Below are 11,951 nucleotides of genomic sequence, written 5' to 3' on the forward strand. Positions count from 1 at the left end.
AGAGAGAGGAAGAGAGACCACTGAAAGGTTTTATTTTAGTAATAGGCCTGTGGCTCCTGTAGCAGCAATATTGGTATCGTGATAAGTGAGGCAAGCAGAGCAAAACTGGTTATGTTGCTTCATAGTAACCCATAGATTTGAATTAACACTCAGGAAGAGCTGTACCGTCCTAAATCCAAGCCACACCTCATGAGCTCATTACTCAGTTACTACAAGGCAGACATCTGCAGAGCAAGAATCCAAAATGATTTCCATTATGGGATTACTAAACACTCACATTAGCAACATCCAACAGTAAGCAACTCATACTGCCAACTAGGGGCAGTCACTAAAGCAACCAAGGGATGGTGAAGGGGCAAGTGATAATAAGGTCCAAATGTCTCAGACCTAACTGAGCAATTGGCAGCTTTGGTATAATAATAATAATAATAATAATAATAATAATAATAATAATAATAATAATAATAATAATAATAATAATAATAGCAGCTAGCAGCAGCAGAAGCAACAACAACAATACAGGTGGATACTCTATCACTTATGCAGGAAAGATGTGTTGGTCTCAGTCATAAACATAGTTACCTCTTCATCACCATGCACTAGTTGGGTTGAGACTAACTCTTGGCTGCTATATTTGTTAGCATCTCCTATGTGACAAAATGCAGGCTCATGCAGAAGGGACCTCCTTCACACCACATACTGTTTCTGATTCACAAGGCACAAGTGCTGCTGCTAAGATGCCCATAGTAAAAAACTGGACAGTCATTACTGCTTCCAATGTAATTTCTGAACACTAAGATTTGCCAGGAGTACTTTTATTGGTAAGTGCCATAATAATATTGGGTATTTCTGTTAAGAGTAATTTCTGTTAAGGGAAGTTTAAGGACAAGTACGATTGACCCTGACCACAGATCTCTCTGAATGTCTTTATTCAGTGGAACCACCTACACTACCTGCTATTAAAGCAGCTGTTTGAAGTGCAAGCAACCAGGCACAACATGGCAAATCTACATGGACATATTTCCTTGATCTTTAGAAAGGGGTAGTCATAGCCAAGGCAGTTTCTGTGTTTGAGCCATTCTGTTTTGCAATACCTCTCTTAAGAACAGAGTGCCACTTAAGAGCTATGGGTTTTTTTCCCCCAATTGAAAATTCCTGAACAAACTCTTGAGAATGTAAGAGCTTGTGCATGTTCTTATATATGCTCACTGTCTTGACTTATTCATAAAAAAATTAAGGTGGAATAAAAATCTAATACAACAAATAAATAAACTTTGACAGTCTGACTTCATGCACTACCAAAAACTATGGGTACAAACAAGCACACCATAGTTATAGGTTTAAGTGAGCCAATGGTGAGGGGAAGCTAATTGACAATGACTAACTCCTTACAATCTCCCCTGCTTTTACAGAGACTTCCTGCCTATAAGAAATGGTCCAAGCTGAAGGAAAGAGATTAGACTCCCTCCAGAAAAAGGGGAAATGCTCCATGCCCAATAGCAACAGAAGTCAAGATTCAGGTTCTGGCATGAAAAGTCCCTCAGCAGATACAAGCATGTGATTCTCCTAGTTAGAGCAACATGCCTGGTACATTTCCAAATGACATCAGTGCATTTTATCCTACTTAAGTAAGCTAGAGGGTGATGGATTCACTCCTATTTTGGGCAGCCAATACACAAATCTGCTCAGATCTGTAGCAATCAATGTGGACTGATAGCCTGTCTATATATGTGTGATGCTGGGAAGAAACATTAAGGGAGTAGGTTTCTCATACTTGGTTCCATCATTTTACATAGATGGAACAGTCAAAATGCTTCAAGCTACACTCAACTAAAACATCCAGGTGTTTCAAGGTTTGTGCCAGTGTAACATAATCAACTTAAAATATTTCAATAGAACTTTCTGAATGAGGTGTTGTCTTAAGCTTAAAACATTTTCAATTCTGTGCACACTCCTAAATATAAGTACTATTACAAAGAATCATTGCAAAAGTATATGGGTCATAATGGAAAGGAATCTCTCTAGTGGCTCTTAATAGACCTGAATGGTGAATGAAAAGGTTTTTGTTACAGTTCTTATAAGTTCATATATAAGTAGGTTGATATCACCCATTTGAACGGAAGCTAATGGGAGATAAGATTTCGATAATTTTGGAAGGGCAGATGTTTCTCACCTCTGCAATTAAAGCACATTTTAAATTGAGTTTAGAAATGCACATGCAATCAGAGTTTCAGTCTAGACAAAACAATCTTTCTGATCATCTTCAAAGGAGGCCTCATGAAGAGTATGTTTTAAAAAGCAGCTTATTTTCTCTTGATCAGTGCAGTGTATATCTGCCTAATATGTTAAAAGCCCTAATTTTATCTGTACTTTCCCTGTTGATATATTTTCACAAAAGTACAATTCCATTTAAGCTCAATTGAAAGCATCTTTTCAAAACAGTTTCCAATCTGTGATCTCTCCATTTTGTTGGATTTAAATCCCATTTTATCTCAATCATCCCCAGTCTCCAAACTGTTCAAAAAAAAAAAAAAAGGGGGGGGGAAGAAACTGCTCAAAAAGTGTTCAAAGGTTCAGCACCTCTTTGAGATGTGCATGAAAATGAGAAGTGGACATCAATAATTTTTGATGACACTTTAGATAGAGTATCTGGAATATTTTTGTACGTTTGATATGCACATTTGGAAAAAAAAAAGGGGGGGGATGAAATTTTCTAGCACTCCATAGGCTACTGGCAATGGGTAGGAGAGAACACATCAAATACTACCTTCTGTGACAACTGGAAATGACAATTGTGCATGTTAAGTGTAAACCAAAACAACTTCTTCTGGACCCCAAGTAATTCTTTCAAGTTCAAGCAATTTCAACTTAAAATAGGGCAAACATTTTATGCACCTCTAGATTCCATCTGTGCATGGATCTGCCACACATTTTGTCTGAACACGGACTTGAGAGGTGTATGCTGTGGGCAGATTTGTGTCAGTAGCTAAGAGGAAATTGAGACCAAAAAAGCAAAAGGTTGGCAAAGTATGCCAAGCCAAGGGTGTTGTGGCCAAAGGGAAAAAGAGAGGAAGTGCAGTTAGGCAGGTGGAATATGCTGTCAAGGGTTACAATGGCAGCAAAGAAGTCAGGAGGACGATGGGAAGAACACTGGAAACAATGGGCCAGAACACAAGATACTTGGAAGAGGAAGGTATAACTCTACTTGTCCAATAAGAGCCTCCAAAATGTTTTTCAGTCCAAACCCAGATTGAGTATTTTCCAATTCTGCTCAATTGTGGCTTGTCCAGAACATTCCAGCAAACCTTGCATGACACAATGTGGTTGTTCTGTGCATAGAATGAAACTTATTTTATATTTTGTGCACATCCCTATTCTAGGTCACTTATCTGAGATTTTATACTGGATGCCCAAACTTGGCAACTTTAAGACTTGTGGACTCCCAGAATTCCTCAGCCAGCTATTCTAGGAGTTGAAGTCCACAAGTCTTAAAAGTTGCCAAGTTTGGAGACTTCTGTTTTATAAAATACATAGTCCCAAACTCTGGAGATAATCATGCAAAGATCCTTGAAACCTGATGCCAAATTGTAATTTTCAATCAATACTAATACTTTTTAAAGAAAACTATTAATTAATTGGGGAATAACCAACTGTATTTACAGTATTTAATATAATTGTAAATTAAGTTTAAATTGACATTAAATCCATTTATACTTTTTGATATGTTCTCACATTTTTTCAGAGTGCATCTCCCAGGATACCAATTAAATTCTACCCAAAAAGCTGCATACTCCTGCTTTGCATAATGGCAAAAACAGTGAATAGTTAAATTTTGATATATGGGTTGATTTTGGCCTACTAATATCCAAGCATCCAATAATCTGAAGCCCTACTCTTGAGCGCACACATGTGCTTTCTACATCTTTACAAAGGGAAGGAAAAGCAGTTCCTCAGGAAACTTAGTTCAGAAGCAGAGCACTGTGAAATGATACAATCTGAGGTTTCAACCTTTACCACTTGGAAAAAAAAAAGAGAGGTGGCAAAATAGCTTCTGTGAACTATTGCTTCATGGTGTTCCATCACAGTGTACACAGAGTACACAGCTTCAGTAAAAGGAAAAGGCTTTAGAGAGGCCCATTATTGTAATCTACAATAGTCCCCGGGAGAAAGTCTGGAAAATGTTCCCACTCTCTGGGTGGGTACTTCTTTCCACTCCTAGCTTAAAGTAATAGATGAAATATATTTTCACATCATTACTACATTAAAAAGTTTAGCACCAGTACTAAAACCATGTACATTTCATATCAAATTTTCCTAAGAATGAGACAATTGTGAGAAAGAATTTAGCAACAGCAATTAAATAATGGTATGTTAAACACAATGATTTTGTCACCAAGAGTGTAAATAATTCAAGCTTTCCAGTAATTCATGACTAGTATGTTAAAATCCTGATATACATATGAAGAAATATAGTGTTGAGTGTATAAAGCCTAATATTTTAATATTTATTCAATATTTATAAAATTGAAATACAGAGAAGAGCATTATTTCAAATTCAGATATGTAAGAAAAGTCAACTATTTTTATTTAACTCTCTGCACACATGCAGAGAGAATACTAAACAATATAACTTATCTAACAAGTAACAAACATGTTCTAATAACTTGAGTTCCTATAATGTTTTTAAAATCTACCCATAGAATTTTGGCAGTTTGTGTTCAATCACTCAACACTGGCTGAAATTAAATGGCAATTCTTTTTGCTAAATGTATGAAAATTTTTGCTTAATCAACGAATTATTTTCTCTGTTCATAGGAATGTTTAGCTACCTGAGATTCAGTTTAACTTGGCAATCTGAAAACTGGATCTAGAAATCATTTGTTAATATAAAGTTATAAAATAGACTTGGGCATTTTACGGATCTAGGACCACATCTGTCCCTGTTCTGCCTGCGTGAGGTCAATCAGTAATTAGAAATCAAATGTACATAAGTGTGTGCCATTCATGCAATACAACTTCATTGTTTTTGTTTTTAAAGTGACTATTTTTCCCCAATTTATTTATGTGTATGTATGACTTTTATAGTTTATACAACCTTTATAGTTTTATTATTTGTCCCTCCATAACAATTCCAGTTTCTCATGTTTCCCCTTGGGAAAATTAATTGCTCATTCTGCTGTAGAGTATTCAGTATGTTTTATTTTCAAGCATGTGTATGACTGTATCTGTATTCTAAAAACAGGATTTATAAAAAATAATAATCCGTGGAAATACTAAATGGCACCTGCTTCTGAAGCAAGCTCCAAAGTATAATTTTGTAGTACTGGTTTATTTAGTGTATGACATCTACAGAGGTCATGCAATCATTGATATATAAATTTAGGTTGAACAAAACATCAGCAAATATACATATACATATGGTATATAGACAATACAATTTAAAATCCCTTCTTTTTATGACCCTGTAATCCCTTTATTCAGGGTAGAGTTAATGAGACTGGATGGAGCTGAGAGTTTACTGGCCGGATGCTCTTCCTGATACCTACATGGAGTTTGAACAGATATTTTCTCTTTGCACTCTGAAAGAGAAAAATATCCGTTGCTACCAAGGATTGAACACTTAACCTTCCGAGTGGGAGGTGAGCATCTTCACCATTAGGCCCCAATGCTGCTCTATGTGAAGAATACAATATAGGAAGTAAAATATTAAATTAATATAAAACTATAATAAAATCACCATAATATGGAGCCATACAATTGCAATGAGATACATGTTATAATTCGATATCTAAAGAAGCTAACCATTTAACAACTTCTGGTGTGGCTGCACTGAGATCATCCCAGGTGCCTTGAAATTTCCTGAGGGTACATTCTTGAACAATATGTGTTATCATGTGTTTCAATGCACCACAGTCACATTACAGGGTTTTCAGCCATTCCCCACTTAGCTTGGTCTTAGTTCTTACATGGCCTATCCTGATTCTATTCTGGTTATTACTGGTTAAAAGTCATAGAACTGTGATACCTATTTTTAAGAAGTGTCTTCTGAAGCACACCTTGAATTTTATTCATCTACTTTGAGCAGGATAAGCCTTACCATGTTTCATACTTTGTCCAAATAGTACTATTCAGGAAAGTCAACTGACAATTTTGAAGTAACTCTAGAATCTTACATTTCTTTCTCTCTCTGTCTTAATAATATGTATTCAAGAAAACTATTATTTTACTAACTTGATACCCGTGCTTCGCTAACGAAGCTATGTAGTCGGGTTAGTTTTTGGGGAGGAAAATAAGGGGAAAAGATTCTGCCTCTGCCTACCAGCATCCATCAGTATTCCTCTGGCTAGCGTCCTGTCAGTGTGTGAGAGAGTTGAGGGCTGTTTGGAAAGTGAAGCAGTACTTGCTGTGTGAGCAAGGAGACAGCAAGGAGCCTGGGCTTGGCTTAGCTCAACTGTTCTGTACTAAAGCTGCTTGGTGCTGTGAAACTAAAACTGAAACTCCGCTCCTTGCTTGTGTTTTGCATTTGAAACATATTTCTTTTCAGGTGGGGAGGGGGAATAGAACTCCTTAGCATCTGGGCGTGTTAATAATAATATACAAAATACTAATTCTCTGATGGTCATTTTGAAAAATCCTTTCTTAGTGAGCACATAGAAGCCAAGGAGAATATACATGTTAAATTTCAAGTTTGTAGACTTTACAGTTCTGGAGATTTATGGTGATGCGTGAGTGGCATTTTGCTTTGATTGGTAGATAGATAGATAGATAGATAGATAGATAGATAGATGATAGATTTCCTACAATATTTAATTCTGTGCTGTGCATTGTTTTAGTAGCCACTTAAAATTGGTTTTATATTATGTTTATGTTTAGGATTTTAAACTTCTTTCCATTATCATTGCAAGCTTTAAAAATGTTAACACTTGCATTTTTACAATTTCATCCTAAAGAAAACAAATATTAAATTTCAGTAAATAGAACAAACCAAACCAATTATTTGCTGTAATGATTGGGATTTATTTTTGTGACTTGTTATAACTTTACTCTAAATGATAAAAAATAAACCTATGATCATGCCACATGAGCTCCACTGTATAGAGAGGCTAAGGGGTGGATCAGTCCACTCTCCTTCTTGAATGTAATCTCAAGTGCTCTGAACATTGCATTTGAAAAAGAGAGCCAGTCACATTGTCCCTTGGCCTCCCTTAAAGCTATGTGACACTGTCCTGGAAGCAGGTACCATTTTGGTGCAGCCACAATTCATTGCAGCCACTCTTATAAGGGTCTCCACTTCCAGAATGCTGCCAGATGGCCTCCACTGTGTAGAAGAGTCACACGGTGGAGGGGCTACTTTCAGAAAGAGATCTACTGAAAAGGTAAATGACCAATCTGTGATGCAGGGGGGAGGAGGATGTGGAACCCAGTAGAGTGGGAAACAGACCCAAGTCCTGCAAAGACTTAGTGGGGTGGAAACATTGGCCCAAGGTTTGTGATGACCCAGTGTGGCAGAAAGCAGAAATGGGGATCCTTCAGGGGCTGTGAGAAGCCTGGGGAAGCCTGGGGTAGGCCATGTGTGCCCTAGGGAGGTGTTGCAGTGCAAGCCTGGGCCTGCACTAGGCCTCCTATAAGATATCCCATGTTTCACTTAACAATCACATAAGGGAGAGCAGCGATGGGGTCGTTAAGATAGGCAATCACATGGATGCCTTGCTTAACAGCCATTGTGACTGTAACAGGCAGGTTTCAATAGTCATAAATCAAGGGTTACCTTACTCTGCATTCAGATAAGGCATCTCAATCATTTTGGAATGCTTTTACTAAGACTGCTTTGAATTCAAAGCACCCCCAAAAAGAAGACAAGTTTTAAAGCTCAAAACAGAACATTTTGAATAGGAAAGAAAATGGAAACATTCTGTACAACACTAGCAATCATCATACAAAATTTATATTCATCATGCTCGTTTATAATTACCAAAAGCAGCTAATACATAAAACAGTTCAAAGATAATTCACCAATAACCAGTAGAAGTTGAAAAGTACAACTGTGTTTTGTATAGGCGTTTACGTCTATTTTCTTAATCAGTAATATTGTATTCACATATTGAATTCAGTAGTAAATCACTTCTCATATATTGCTAGTTTAAAAGGTGAATAAATTCTTCTACATATTGTCCTCATTCTTGCTATCAAAGAACCAAGATTTCCTTGTTGTTTCCTTCCTGATGAATTTTATGAAAAAAGAATGTGAAAGGTTTTGGCACAATTTAGCTAGTTCAGTCTGCTGTATTGTAGAAAACCTTTCTAAATAAATATTAGCACAAATAAAGAGTATTAGTTGTATCCTTTCTACAAACCATTCTACTCATTCCACTAGCTCTTGGTTGCTAAATCATCTTATAAAATTAATCTAATCCAAGTATAGTCAGGGCTGTTTCTGGAATACTTTTTGCATGCAGCTATTTTAAGAAATGTCATTTTTAAAAAATGCACCATCTGTCTTAAAGCATGAAAGATCAAACCCCTTTTTGAAATTTAAGTATTAAATTGGAGAAAATAAAAACCAACACATTCTCCCTGTCTAATATTTCAGTACATGTAACTCTGTTTAAATCTACATAAACTGATGCATAATCCAGAGTAAACGTGGGTATCTTAAGGCTTAACACCACATGCAATCCCAAAGTCACTTTGGAATTGCAAAAATTACAAAAAATGTGATTAAATTCCTAATCTTTTGAAAAGAGATGCATGTGAAACCTGTAAAATAGGCTTTTGTTGGAAAACTATGTAAATATATCAATCTCTCATAGAATGAGAGGAGAAGGACAGTGGTGGGATTCTACCGGTTCTGCCCAGTTCTGCCAAGCCGGTAGCAGCGATGAGCAGCGGAGACCGAACCAGTTCTCTCCGCCACTCTGCTGTTGGCCCACCCGCCTGCCCAGGCTTCCATACTCACCTTTATCCTCTGAATTTGAAGCGCAGCTGCTTTGTGCGACACAGAAGAGTGCCACGTGGCAGCTGCTGAAGTGACCGGGAGAATGCAGGCTTGCAGGTGAGTTTGAACGACTCTGCACCCGCACAAACACCTCTGTGCCTGCTCAAAGTGCACATTTGGCGCACACGCACGAAGCATGCCCACCAAGCCACGCCCACCAAACCGGTGGTACAAATAGTTGAATCCTACCACTGGAGAAGGAGGACCAATCAGTACAGGTACAGATCATCATGGAGAAAAATCTATGTGGTCACTGAGAATTGCCACCAAGTGGTTTGCCCATAATCGACCGAAGAAAAACTAAATATTCTAACTCCACTTATGCACCTAACAATCATATAATTCTCCAATTTACTGCAATCCTTGTTCTTCCAAAAATATTAAGCATGATGCTTGCCCATTAAAAGTTTTCTTATTTCTGAATTGCATAGCATGAATTAAGTAAAAATTAGTTAAATCTTGAAACTGGGATTTTTTTGGGGGGAGAGGGAGGAACCTTGATCAATTTAGAGCTTAATTTTCTTTATTACAGTCTGTGTACTTCCTTCAGTCCTACTCATGATATTGACTTTACCAAATCAATTATCAATACTAAGTTGTTTCAGAATACATTACAAGGCTGGTATAATTATAAGCCATATAAGAGACATAAATTAACCAGTGTATTCAATTAATCCAATTTCCTGGTTTTGTGATACAGTAGATCATACAGTAACCACATTGAATAGTGCTTGACCACATAAACCAGCCACAATAGATTTATAAATTGCACAACAATGTATAGCCATAAACTAGCATGTATATCCAAACTTGTCTCCATTATAGAGTAACAATTTTCTGCTTCCTTGCAAAGTAAAATGGTCTCTTCATTTAACAATAAAACAATCTAATCTTGAGTTAAGAAAAAGAAATGGATTAGAATGTGACTTAAATACTGTATCTCAACTGTTGGCTTGGCTATAATTTTCACTATTATCCAGTCAAAATAGTATCAGGTTCCAAACCCTCTTGCTTTGCTGTTTTCAATATTTTTAGAAAATTTATAACACTTCACAAAATATAGAAAAATAGCATCTGAATTGAAGAAGCCAACTGAAAATCAGATAAAATTGTGTTTTATGTTATAGACAAACATTTTTTATCTGTCAAATACACAGATTCTTAATTATGTGCTGTTAAGTTTTTTCATTTAAATTCAATTTTGCTCAAAATATGACTATCAAAACAAGAGTTTATTAATTTACTGAGCAGGATGGAGCTGCCCCAGTGATTTAGACAAATTCCAATTATAACTAAGTATAAATTCAATCTACTGAATTTCTGAGACTTTCATGAACATCATAAATTTACTATTAATATAACTGCATATTGGGAATCACTTCACCTTAAATGTTACCAAAATGTTGAAATCCTTTGAAGCTGGAATCTCTTGTTCTACAGAGATGTACAAGCAACTCCCCCCCCCCAAATATATAATTAAAATATTTTCCAGAAAGTCCTTCTGCCACAAATTTGGAGGATATTCAAGCAGATCAATGAATCCTTTCCAAAAGCAAATTTCAATCTATGAAAAGACATCATTTCACAAGTGCTACATTACCATGCATATGAAAATGTACAGCAGCAGAAACAAAAGTAATTCTGGAAGAAAAAAATACAACAACTCCAAGCACATAACTGTAACAACTCAGGCTATTGCTGCTCAAATGACCAAGAAAAAGCCAACAAATGGTGATCTGAAAGGGGGGGGGGGGTCTCTCTCCAGATTTGTTCCCCCCAAGTCCATTAGAGCATGTTGATGTCTCAACTCAACAAGTTGGCAATATTGTTTTAACTCATGACTGCCTATCCGTTTTAAGAGAATATTTTGATTTATAAATGTGGTTTTTTTTGGTAAATGGATGCAACTTATGATTTCGCCTGTGTAGCTTTTGTATTTCACAAAGACACGTTAATGTTATCTCCTCCACCCTAATGACTGAGCGGGCCCAACCACTTCCTTCCAGAAAGTTGACCGTCCCACACCCACAATGGGAACCCGGCCATGTTCTACGTTCAGCGTGACAGAAGCCAGGTGGGCCAAGTATAGTGGTTGGAAAACAAACATCCCCCCCCTTCCCCGCGAACCCCATTTTCCTCGAGTAACTCCGGGGCTTTACGCGAATTCTTTCAACGGAGGCTCACTTACTCTCCGCCTGCGAGGGATGGCCGAGGGAGCGCTTCTGAAAAGGCCAGCACGTACTCGCAGCAGCCGCCACCGCCGCTGCTGTCACTACTCACCATCCGGGAACTCGCGGTCGCTGATGTGCTGCAGGTGAGGGCCCCCTCCGCCGGGATCCGAGTCTCCCGAATCTGCCTCGGCGATCTCCCGGTAAGCACCACCCCTCCGCTCTAGCCCTGCAGCCGCGGCCCCGGCCCCTGCTCGCCCGCCGACCGCCCCCAAAGCAGACCCGCGGCCCCGGCCGAGCTTCGGGCTGGCACCGGGAGACACGCAGCAGGTGACGGTGTTGCCCATGCTGGCGCGGAACTACTGCCGCCGCCGGCGCCGCCTGGGCTGGGCCCGAGCGGGGCTGCAGGAAGCCGCAGCGCCGGCCACATCAGCGCCGTCCCATTCTCGCTTCGCCGCCGCCGCCGCCGCCGCCTCAGTGGGGCGAGCCCAGAAACCAGAGAAGGAAGAGCGGAGGCTGCAGCCCCGTCTCCGCCAGAGGCAGCTCTGCGACGGCGCTCTCACACGGCATTCGACCACCAGCCAATCGCGGCCCGCGCCTTACGCCCTCACGTGACCGCGACGGCCGTCCCGTCCCAGGGGATAGCCCCGGTGGTGCCACCTAAAGCTCTGTAGCAGGGCGGGGCCGGCTCCGCTGCGTCCCCTCTGAGCGTTCGAAAAGGAAGCGGGGGTGGGGGAGCGATGACGAGGGGGCGGGGCTTCTATACTCGCTGGGCGGGGCGCGCTTCC

The 11,951-nt window shown here is 39.1% G+C and overlaps 1 protein-coding gene across 2 annotated transcripts in view; it reads right to left on the reverse strand.

Annotated features, from left to right (window-relative positions):
* The window catches only part of CCNYL1 (cyclin Y like 1), a 34,122-nt gene extending 22,404 nt beyond the window's left edge, over positions 1-11,718 (reverse strand). For both annotated transcript variants that reach the window (XR_003374784.2, XM_026707771.2), the window contains exon 1: positions 11,276-11,718. Coding sequence is in view for 1 of the 2 variants with exons in the window: in XM_026707771.2 (XP_026563556.1) it covers positions 11,276-11,510 (235 nt within the window). In the remaining variant the exon portion in view is untranslated. The remainder of the gene's footprint in view (positions 1-11,275) is intronic.
* Positions 11,719-11,951: the final 233 nt, after the last annotated feature.

This window comes from Pseudonaja textilis, chromosome 1, assembly GCF_049901715.1.
Source record: "Pseudonaja textilis isolate UNSWEBS1 chromosome 1, rPseTex1.2, whole genome shotgun sequence".
Taxonomy (NCBI): Eukaryota; Metazoa; Chordata; class Lepidosauria; order Squamata; family Elapidae; genus Pseudonaja; species Pseudonaja textilis.